The sequence below is a fragment of the Cebus imitator genome, unplaced genomic scaffold, assembly GCF_001604975.1.
Source record: "Cebus imitator isolate Cc_AM_T3 unplaced genomic scaffold, Cebus_imitator-1.0 Scaffold72, whole genome shotgun sequence".
Classification (NCBI taxonomy): Eukaryota; Metazoa; Chordata; class Mammalia; order Primates; family Cebidae; genus Cebus; species Cebus imitator.
The window spans coordinates 4,657,902-4,667,983 of NW_016107387.1; the positions used below are offsets into that span (position 1 = coordinate 4,657,902).

Below are 10,082 nucleotides of genomic sequence, written 5' to 3' on the forward strand. Positions count from 1 at the left end.
CGGGCATGTCTTATGGGGAAGTGCTTCCACCCCAGACCTGTCCACGTCCCACATCCAGAGCTAGTCCGGCCTCCTTCCTCACTTTTTCTTTTTTTTAGACAGGGTCTCCCTCTGTTGCACAGGCTGGAGTGCAGTGGCGTGACCTCAGCTACGGCAGCCTCCACCACCTGGGTTCAAGCGATTCTCGTGCCTCAGCCTTCTGAGTAGCTGGGATTACAGGCACCCACCACCACGCCCGGCCAATTTTTGTTTGTTTGTTTGTTTTTTTGGTAGAGATGGGGTTTCACCATGGCCAGGCTGGTCTGGAACTCCTGACCTCAGGTGATGTACCCACCTCAGCCTCCTAAAGTGCTGGGATTCAGGTGTGAGCTGCCGTGCCTGTCTGGCTATGAATATTTTTAAGGCCCTTGATACTGTGAACCCAAAGTGTCTGAGACAGGTCTCAATTAATGTAGAAAGTTTATTTTGCCAAGGTTAAGGATGCACCCTCAGGAGGTCCTGAAGACATGTGCCCAAGGTGGTTGGGGAACAGCTTGCTTTTATACAATTAAGGGAGAATAATACAGGAATTAATACGTGTAAGATTTATGATGGCTCGATCCAGAAGGGCAGGATACCTCAAAGGGGGTTGGGGGGCTTCCAGGTCATAAGTAGATTTAAAAATGTTCTGATTGGCAATTGGTTGAGTTATTATTAATAGAAAGGAATGTCTGAGTTATGCTAAGGGGTTGTGGAGACCAAGCTTTTATCATGCAGATGAAGCCTCTCAGTAGCAGGCTTTAGGGAGAATAGATTGTAAATGTTTCTTATCAGACTTAAGGTCTGTATTGACCTAGAGCTGTCCCCCAGGCATCTCTGAGGCCAGCTTCTTCACCTTGCCTCAGTGTCACCTGATTCTAAATAGCAGCTCCTCATCATTCTCTGTCCCTTTGTCCTGCTGCATTTTTCTTCTTAACACCTACCAACACCTCACAAAGTGCTGAGATTATAGGCGTAAGCCATCACATCTGGGCAATAGGTCAATTTTAAACCATTCCAATTCTTTAACTTTCTAACCATAGAGGAAAAAAAATTTTTTTTTTTTTTGAGACAGGGTTTCACTCTGTCCCACAGGCTAGGGTGCAGTGGGTTAATCTCAGCTCACTGCATCCTCTGCCCCAGCTTCCAGAGTAGCTGGGACTGCAGGCATGCTTCACCACGCCCAGCTAATTTTCATATTTTTTGTAGAGATGGAGCTTCATCAGGTCACCCAGGCTGGACTTGAACTCCTGGGCTCAAGCAATCTGCCCACCTCAACCTCCCAGAGTGCTGGGATTACAGGTATGAGCCACTGCACCTGGCTTGAACAAATACTTAAGTAGAGTTTCAAAGTGGGTAAGATCACTTGATATTGTAAACCAAACATCTTCAATGACACCTCCTATCCCTTCATCCTGCAGTAATTATTTTCTTTTCACCCATGTAAAAGGTATCTTGGAATCATTGCCTTGTTAAATGGACCATTAGATATGAATGGTTAAGAATTTAAGTATTCACAGGTGACTTAAGTGCCAAAGGTTTGAGGAACCCTAAGGGAGCCAGGATCTTTGCTGGAGAGATATTTAGCTCCCAAGTGCTAGGAAAACAAACAAACAAAAAATCCAGTAGTTTTCAGGTAGTGTTATTTGGAGCCCTTTGGAGGCATCTCAGGAGTTGGCACTGGCAAGGCTCTAAGAGTTGCTCTCCTTAACTTGATGTGCTTTGTCTTTACTAGTTTAATATTTTAGAAGTCCTGTCCTGTATGAACAGACACTTCTCAAAAGAAGACATTTATGTGGCCAACAAACATGAAAAAAAGCTCATCATCATGGGTCATTAGAGAAATACACATCAAAACCACACTGAGATACCATCTTACACCAGTTAGAAAGGTGATCATTAAAAAGGCAGGAAACAACAGATGCTGAGGAGGATGTGGAGAAATAGGAATGCTTTTACATTGTTGGTGGGAGTGTAAATTAGTTCAACCAATGTGGAAGACAGTGTGGCAATGCCTCAAAGATCTATAGCCAGAAATACCAGTTGACCCAGCAATCCCATTACTGGGTATATATCCAAAGGATTATAAATCATTCTATTATAAAGATACATGCAGACGAATGTTTATTGCAGCACTATTCCCATTAGCAAAGACTTGGAAGCAACCCAAATGCCCATCAATGGTACATTGGATAAAGAAACTGTGGCACATACACACCATGGAATACTATGCAGCCATAAAAGGATGAGTTCATGACTTTTGCAGGGACATGGATGAAGCTGGAAACCATCATTCTCAGCAAACTAACACAGGAACAGAAAACCAAATATCACATGTTCTCACTCATAAATGGGAGTTGAACAATGAGAACACATGGACACAGGGAGGGGAACATCACACACCGGGGCCTGTCAAGGGGCAGGGGGTAGGGGGATAAGGGGTAAGCATTAGGAGAAATACCTAATGTAGATGACGAGTTGATGGGTGCAGCAAACCACCATGGCATGTGTATACCTATGTAACAAACCTGCACGTTCTGCACCTGTCCCAGAATTTAAAGTATAACAACAACAAAAAGAGAATTCCTATCCCCCCAAAAATTAGAAAAACCACACATGAGAAGCTACACTTCAATCTCTTGTAGAATTATTTCTTTTTTTTTTTTTTTTTTTTTTTGAGACAGAGTCTCAAACTGTTGCCCAGGCTAGAGTGCAATGGTGGGATCTCGGCTCACTGCAACCTCCACCTCCCAGGTTCAAGCAATTCTCCTGCCTCAGCCTGCCAAGTAGCTGGGACTACAGGTGCGTGCCATCACTCCAGCTAATTTTTGTTTTTTTAGTAGGGACGGGGTTTCACCATGTTGGCTGGGATGGTCTCGATCTCTTGACCTCATGATCCGCCCGCCTTGGCCTCCCAAAGTGCTGGGATTACAGGCATGAGCCATTGCGCCTGGCCATATAATTATTTCTAAACTCTTCTCTACTTATACTATAGTTTTCCCCCTCTTTTTATGCAGCTCCTTGAACACTTGAATATTAAATGATTGTATGACTAAGAAAACTCTGACATTTTCCCAGGAACACGGTGCAATATTTCAAAGTTTTTGAGAATATCTAAGTATCTGAAGTATCTAAGCTTAGTTAGAACCATCTGTTGTGTTATCAGAAATGAGATAGGCAGGTGGAGAACCTAGCACAAGCTTTCAAATTCAAACTTTAGTAGAAACAGCCCTAGTAAGTTTCTGGGGCATTGGAAATAGCAGCAGTTATTACATAAAATTATCCTTTGATGGTAGCTTTTTATTTTGGTGTAAATATCAAAGTCGTTAACTCCTTTTAACTAGAATTGTTAGGAATTCTGTAAATATAAACAGTTGCCTATTTCTAGGTCTTGTTCATGATTTTTAATGTCAGTTGAGGCTAAAATCTAAGATCTAGTTAGTAGAATAGACAAAAATTGTATATATATAGTTTTATAGATAAAAAAGTACACTTCTCTTATGTATGGCAACTGGGCTGGAACCAATGTGGTTTAAAATCACAAAGCAACAGGCCCTATGCTTTGCAGAGGTGAACATAAATGTGCTTCTGATTCCCTAAGTTTAGGATACCTAGAAACGTCTTTACTCGAATAAAAACCAGGATGAGGGCATAGAGAACTGGCTAATGTACCTTGCAAATTGAGATATGGCCTGGGGTCCAACACCGACTTTTTGTGTTTTCCCCACAAACTCTTTCTTCATTAAGAAAGTGCACAGTGGCTCACGCCTCTAATCCCAGCACTTTTGGAGGCCAAGGCAGGCGGATCACCTGAGGTCAGGAGTTCAAGACCAGCCTGGGCAACATGGTGAAACCCCATCTCTACTAAAAAATACAAAAATTAGGTGTGGTGGCGCACGCCTGTAGTCCCAGCTACCAGAGACGCTGAGGCGGGACAATCGCTTGAACCGGGGAGGCGGAAGCTGCAGCGAGCAGAGATCACGCCACTGCACTCCAGCCTGGGCAACAGAGAAGAAATCCATCTCAAAAAGAAAAAGGAAAGTACGTGTTGCCAGTGGAGGGAGAAAAATGGCAGCACAGACCATGATGGTCTCTACTCACCAAACTGAATTTGTCCTTCGCAGGCCCGGCATCTGTCAGCAGTCTAGTCCTGGGGTTCATTTTTAGAATATCTCCAGTTGTGGTACCAAGGTAGAAAAAGCTATCATCGTCAGCCATCTGGGGAAGAGAGAAAAAGAAACCTGAAGACCTGGATGGCCTCAGAGATGGCCATGAACCCCTGGTCAGGAATGGGATGAGGTTCCTCTGGCATCCTATGAAGACTTGCAGAGATGCTCAGGGCTGCTTTTATTTCCCCATGCTGAAAGATGGGTCAGAACAGCTCTGAGGGGAGCAGGGTTAGGGCTTCACATAGAATGGAGGGAAATCTTAGACTCCAATTAACCTGTGCATTTCACTTGAAGCCTATTTGGGTCTGATGTTAATAGGCATACTCTGCCAGTTCGGACTTTTGAGACATCTCTTAAGGGCTCCTAGGATGAAGGTATGCTTCTCCAAAGAGGATATACATTTGCTGTATCTCATAATTTCCAAAGTCTATATCTATAAAATAACTATGCATTAAACAAGAGGAATAAGTCCATGGAGAATTAAGTTATATGGGTCAAGTATCCTTAATCCAAAAATCTAAAATCTGAAATGATCCAAAATTGGAAACTTTTGAGTGCTGATGTGACACTCAAAGGAAACGCTCACTGGCACATCTCAAATTCTGAATTTTCAGATTAGAGGAGTTGAACTGGGAAGTATAATGCAAATACTCCCACATCTGAAAAAAAAAATTCAAAATCCAAAACACTTCTGGTTATAAAAATGTCAGATAAGGAATACACAACCTGAATATATAAATCTGCAGTTAAAATCTATTAATAATTTCCCTTTATGGAAGAGATTCCATTTCAACAATGGGTTTCATGGTCAGAAACTTTATTTGCAGTAGCAGAAGTAGCATCAGTGGCATAGGAATGTGGTGTGGGCTCTGAGAGCCACAGGCTACATTGCTTTCCTCTAGGTGGGGCAGGCTCTGGGTGTTTGATGACAGCCTAGATTCCAGTAAAACAAGGTTTACCTGCGCTGCATCTAAGTGACTTTTCCGTGACTTCTGAAGGGAGCTTCTTTTTTTTTTTTGAAATAGAGTCTCACTCTGTCACCCAGGCTGGAGTGCAGTGGCATGATCTCAGCTCACTGCAATTCCACCCCCCGGGTTCAAGCAATTCTCCTGCCTCAACCTCCTGAAAAGCTGAGATTACAGGTGCCTGCCACCAGGTCTGGCTAAGTTATTGTATTTTTAGTAGAGATGGGGTTTCGCCATGTTGCCCAGGCTGGTCTCGAACTCCTGACCTCAAGTGATCCACCTACCCCGGCCTCCCAAAGTACTGGGATTACAGGCGTGAGGCACAGCGCCTGGCCAAGGTGGGCTTCTTCAATCAACATCCCCTATGCCTATGCCTCACCTTCCTATCCCCAGCCCCATGTACATACACACACAAACACCTCGGTCAGTACTACTAACAGGAATGTATGCTAATTGTTACTTAATACTTCAATGAATACTTACTCCAATACTCATGACAATCCTTTTCATCTGTCCTGTTTGGCACTCGGTTGGCCAGATTTTTCTATTTGGAAGATCCAGTTCCCATACTCGAATTGTCCCACTATATATAAAAATAATTACAATCAAATGGACACCGATTTAATAATCACCTCATCCCTGAAACTGAGGGGAAGAGATCCAAATATTTTTGAGGTCTTGTTACGGCCTAGTACACTATGAAAGATCTTTTATTCGATCCTCATAACAACACCATGAGGCAAGTTTTATGATTCCCCTGTTGGAAATAGATGCTCGGTGCCACAAATTAAAAATCAGCACTGAGACAAAGGATCTTTCAACAACACAATTTTTACTTCCTGGGCTGCAGGGAGGGTACTCTCCTGACAAGACGGCTAGTGGAGCACCCTTCCTGCAGTCCAGGAGTACAACTTGCATTGCTGAAAGATCTTTTGTCTCAGTGCTGATATTTCTTTGCAGCACTGAGTATCTATTTCCAACATCCCCCGCCAAATGAGAAAGTGCAGAGCTTGAAGACAGCAGAGCAAGGATTCACACCCAGCTCCCTCCCACTCGGAAGTGCATGCTACCCACTCTGCTGAAAACAAACAGACACATAAGCATGGGAACAAGTGCAGAGCAAATCAGAGCTTATTCAATTTCTTCCTCTTTGTTCTTTTCTTTCTTTCTGACAAGTAAAAATGCTATATATTCATGGTGTACATCACGATGCTTATATACATATACACATTGTAGAAGAGCAAAATCAAGCTATTGAACATGTGCATTACCTCATATACTTACCTTTTTTTTTTTTGGTGGTGAGAAACTTAAAATTCTTTTAGCAATTTTCAAATATACAATATATTATGAACTATACTGACCATGATCTTCACAACCTAAGTGTCCATCAGAAGATGAACTGACTTTGGGAGGCCGAGGCGGGTGGATCACCTGAGGTCAGGAGCTCGAGACTAGCCTGGCTAGCATGGTGAAACCCAGTCTCTACTAAAAAAATACAAAAATTAGCCAGGCGTGGTGATACGCACCCATAACCCCAGCTACTGGGATTATCCCAGCTACTGGCTGAGGCAGGAGAATCGCTTAAACCTGGAAGGTGGGGGTTGCTGTGAGCCCAGATAGCGCCACTGCACTCCAGCCTGGGTGACAGAGCGAGATTCCATCAAAAAAAAAAAAAAAAATGGGCTTTAAAAATGTGGCATATGTACACAACAGAAAGAAATTTTGACATTTGTGACAACATGGGCAAACCTGATGGACATTATGTTAAGTGCAATAAGCCAAGCACAGAAAAACAAACACTGCATGCCTTCATTCAGCTGTGGTGTGTAAAAAAGCCAAACTCATTTGACAGGGAGTAGAATGGTAGCTATCAGAGGCTGGGGGTGGGGGAGTAGGGGGATGTTGGTCAGAGGACACCAAATTTCAGTTCAACAGGAGGAAGAGTAAGTTTAAATGTGTGGTTATTTTTTTTCCAAGGAAAATTTTTAAAGGGAAGACCTGTGGTATAGAGTCTTGTCTTCAAGGAAAGAGAAATTAGACCAAGCAATTGGTTTTGCTAAAAACCAAGCTTTTTTAGCAAAAAGCTAAACAAAATTAGCACCTAACACAGGACTTGATATATGGTCAGTATTTATTCATTATATGTTGAATCAATCTGAATTAATAATTGTATAAAAATACCAAGGTCAATATCATAGTCAAAGACTTCAGTGAATATCTTTCAGCAGAAAAGAGTAATCTAAAACTGTATCAGGTTTTTCTTTTTGTTTTTTAGCTCCCAGAGTTATACATATAATAAGTACTCAGACATATTTTAAACATACTTAACTTTTTTTTTTTTTTTTTTTGAGACGGGGTCTCGTTCTGTCGCCCAGGTCAGAGTGCAGTGGCGCAATCTCGGCTCACTGCAACCTCTGCCTCCCGGGGTCAAGCGATTCTCTTGCCTCAGCTTCCGGAGTAGCTGGGACTACAGGCACACCCCACCAAGTCTGGCTAATCTTTGTATTTTTAGTAGAGATGGGGTTTCACTGAATTAGCCAGGATGGTCTCGATCTCCTGACCTGGTGATCCACCCGCTTTGGCCTCCCAAAGTGCTGGGATTACAGGTGTGAGCCACCGCATCCGGCCAACTTTTTTTTTAAAACAGAGAGCTTTTTCATGGTCATCCTGGTAAATGTTATTTGGAATCTGAAATACTGAAATTTGCAGGACATCTCATGGGGACAATATAGTGGAATACATGACATTGGGACCAAGTTAGAGAACCCAGCACATACAGGTGCCATGTCAGAAATTTTACTTAAGAATGATAACTTTCTCAGTTCTCAGTGTCACATGAAATCAGACCAGATATAGAATGCAGATTGTCCTAAAAAACACTTTTTTATGTACAATTCAGGTTTTGAGTGCTGAAGAAACATCGTTCATGGACATCAGAATGGACCAATGCCCGCTGCTTCAGGGGCTGCTAGGGAGCAGACAGAACCCCATAAAACCCTGGCTTGGTCAAATCACTCTGCAAACCTGAAAAAGTTGAAGAGCATCACTGCAGCCTGCGGTCAGTTGCTTTAGATTGCTTGGTAGGGGCTGGCTTTCATGTCAGTCAATTAGCTTCGTGGCCTTTGAATGGATCATTCCTCATAATTAGCCAAGGAACAAATGTCAGTTGTGCATCATAAAGCGGGGATGGAAAACAATATAGATACAGAGCTGCACAAATTCTCTTCTCTGGCTGGAAAAGTAACTAACAATGTGTGCCTTTCCCAGATGGGGAGGCCACAGATGGGTTGAAAAAAAAAAGTTCTACTGAACACATACTTGAACTCTGTATTTTCCGATTTCTTGACCTTTGAACTAGTATACAACATTAAAAAAGAATTTTTTTATTCATGTTTCACCTTGCCTTCAAACTCCAAATGGGCACCTGAAGTCAGGAGTTGGAGACCGACCTGGTCAACATGGTGAAACCTTGTCTCTACTAAAAATGTAAAAATTAACTGGGCATGGTGGCAGGTGCCACCACGAGGAGAATCACTTGAACCTGGGAGGCGAAGGTTGCAGTGAGCTGAGATTATGGGCAACACAGTGAAACTTCATCAAAAAAACAAAAAACAAAAACTCCAAGCAGGGTTCTAATTAGTGAATCTGTAAATCAATTTAAATCAGTTTATTCCCTTAGACAGATTCTGGCCTCTGTTCAAACTGTCAGCTAGGTCACCATTAGCTGGTTAGCTGATCCTACCGGTAATTATCTTACAGGGCCAACAGCCTAACCATTTGAAACTTCCTGGCAGAATTCATTTGCAAACTCTCATATCATGGGACCCCAGTCTTGCTCTGTCACCAGACTGAAGCCAGTGGCATGATCTCGGCTCACTGCAACCTCTGCCTCCCGAGTTCAAGCAATTTTTCCACCTCAGCCTCCCAAGCAGCTGGTCCTACAGGCACCCGCCACCACATCCGGCTAATTTTTGTATTTTTAGTAGGGACAGGGTTTCACCATGTTGACCAGGCTGGTCTCAATTTCCTGACCTCCTGATCCGCCCGCCTTGGCCTCCCAAAGTGCTGGGATTCCAGGCCTGAGACACTGCGTCCGGCTAACATCAGAATTTTTTTTTTTGAGATGGAGTTTCGCTCTTGTTGCCCAAGTTGGAGTGCAGTGGCGAGATCTCGGCTCACTGAAACTTCCGCCTCCCTGGTTCAAGCGATTCTCCTGACTCAGCCTCCTGAGTAGCTGGGACTACAGGCGCGCGCCACCAGCCCAACTAATTTTTGTATTTTTAGTAGAGCTGGGGTTTCACCATGTTGACCAGGATGGTCTCGATCTCTTGACCTCGTGATCCGCCCACCTCGGCCTCCCAAAGTGCTGGGATTATTATTATAGGCATGAGCCACAGTGCCTGGCCCCAGAATTTTTAAATAAGCATAGTTAAAATATTTCCAGCAAAAATAACTTTTAATGACTACAGAATCATAAAAACTATGATGTAAGGTATTTTCCAGGACTAAAGACATGTTCCCCAGATCACAATGATCATGTTTTCTGTGCAAGAAAATATAGCAATTTATGAGTCCTGAAAACTCCGAGCGCAGACACCTACTTTCCAGCAGTCACAAACATCTCATCCCGGCACCTGGAGAAGATCACGTGGGTGGCATTCCCAACATTGAGGCCGGCCGCAGGGCTGCCGCAGATGGCATCTCTCTTGGCTATGCTCCACACCACCACACTGCCAAAATAAGAGGGACCAAAAAACACACACACACACACACACATACACACAAAGTCAAAGAGAAAACAGGTTTTCAAAATAAGACACAACCATCTTAGTGCTTCTAGAAAGAAAAAAAAAAAGAACAAAACAAGTTACTTATGCATGTAGTCCCAGCTACTCCGGAGGCTGAGGCAGGAGAATCGCTTGAACCT

General features: G+C 43.2%; 1 protein-coding gene across 4 annotated transcripts in view; it reads right to left on the reverse strand.

Moving 5' to 3' along the window:
- The window catches only part of CFAP52 (cilia and flagella associated protein 52), a 67,011-nt gene that overhangs the window by 37,121 nt on the left and 19,808 nt on the right, over positions 1-10,082 (reverse strand). For all 4 annotated transcript variants that reach the window (XM_017531446.2, XM_017531445.2, XM_017531444.2 and 1 more), the window contains 3 exons: positions 9,757-9,885; positions 5,636-5,735; positions 4,120-4,236 (listed from right to left, as the gene is read on the reverse strand). In XM_017531446.2, coding sequence (XP_017386935.1) covers positions 4,120-4,236; positions 5,636-5,735; positions 9,757-9,885 — 346 coding nt within the window. The remainder of the gene's footprint in view (positions 1-4,119; positions 4,237-5,635; positions 5,736-9,756; positions 9,886-10,082) is intronic.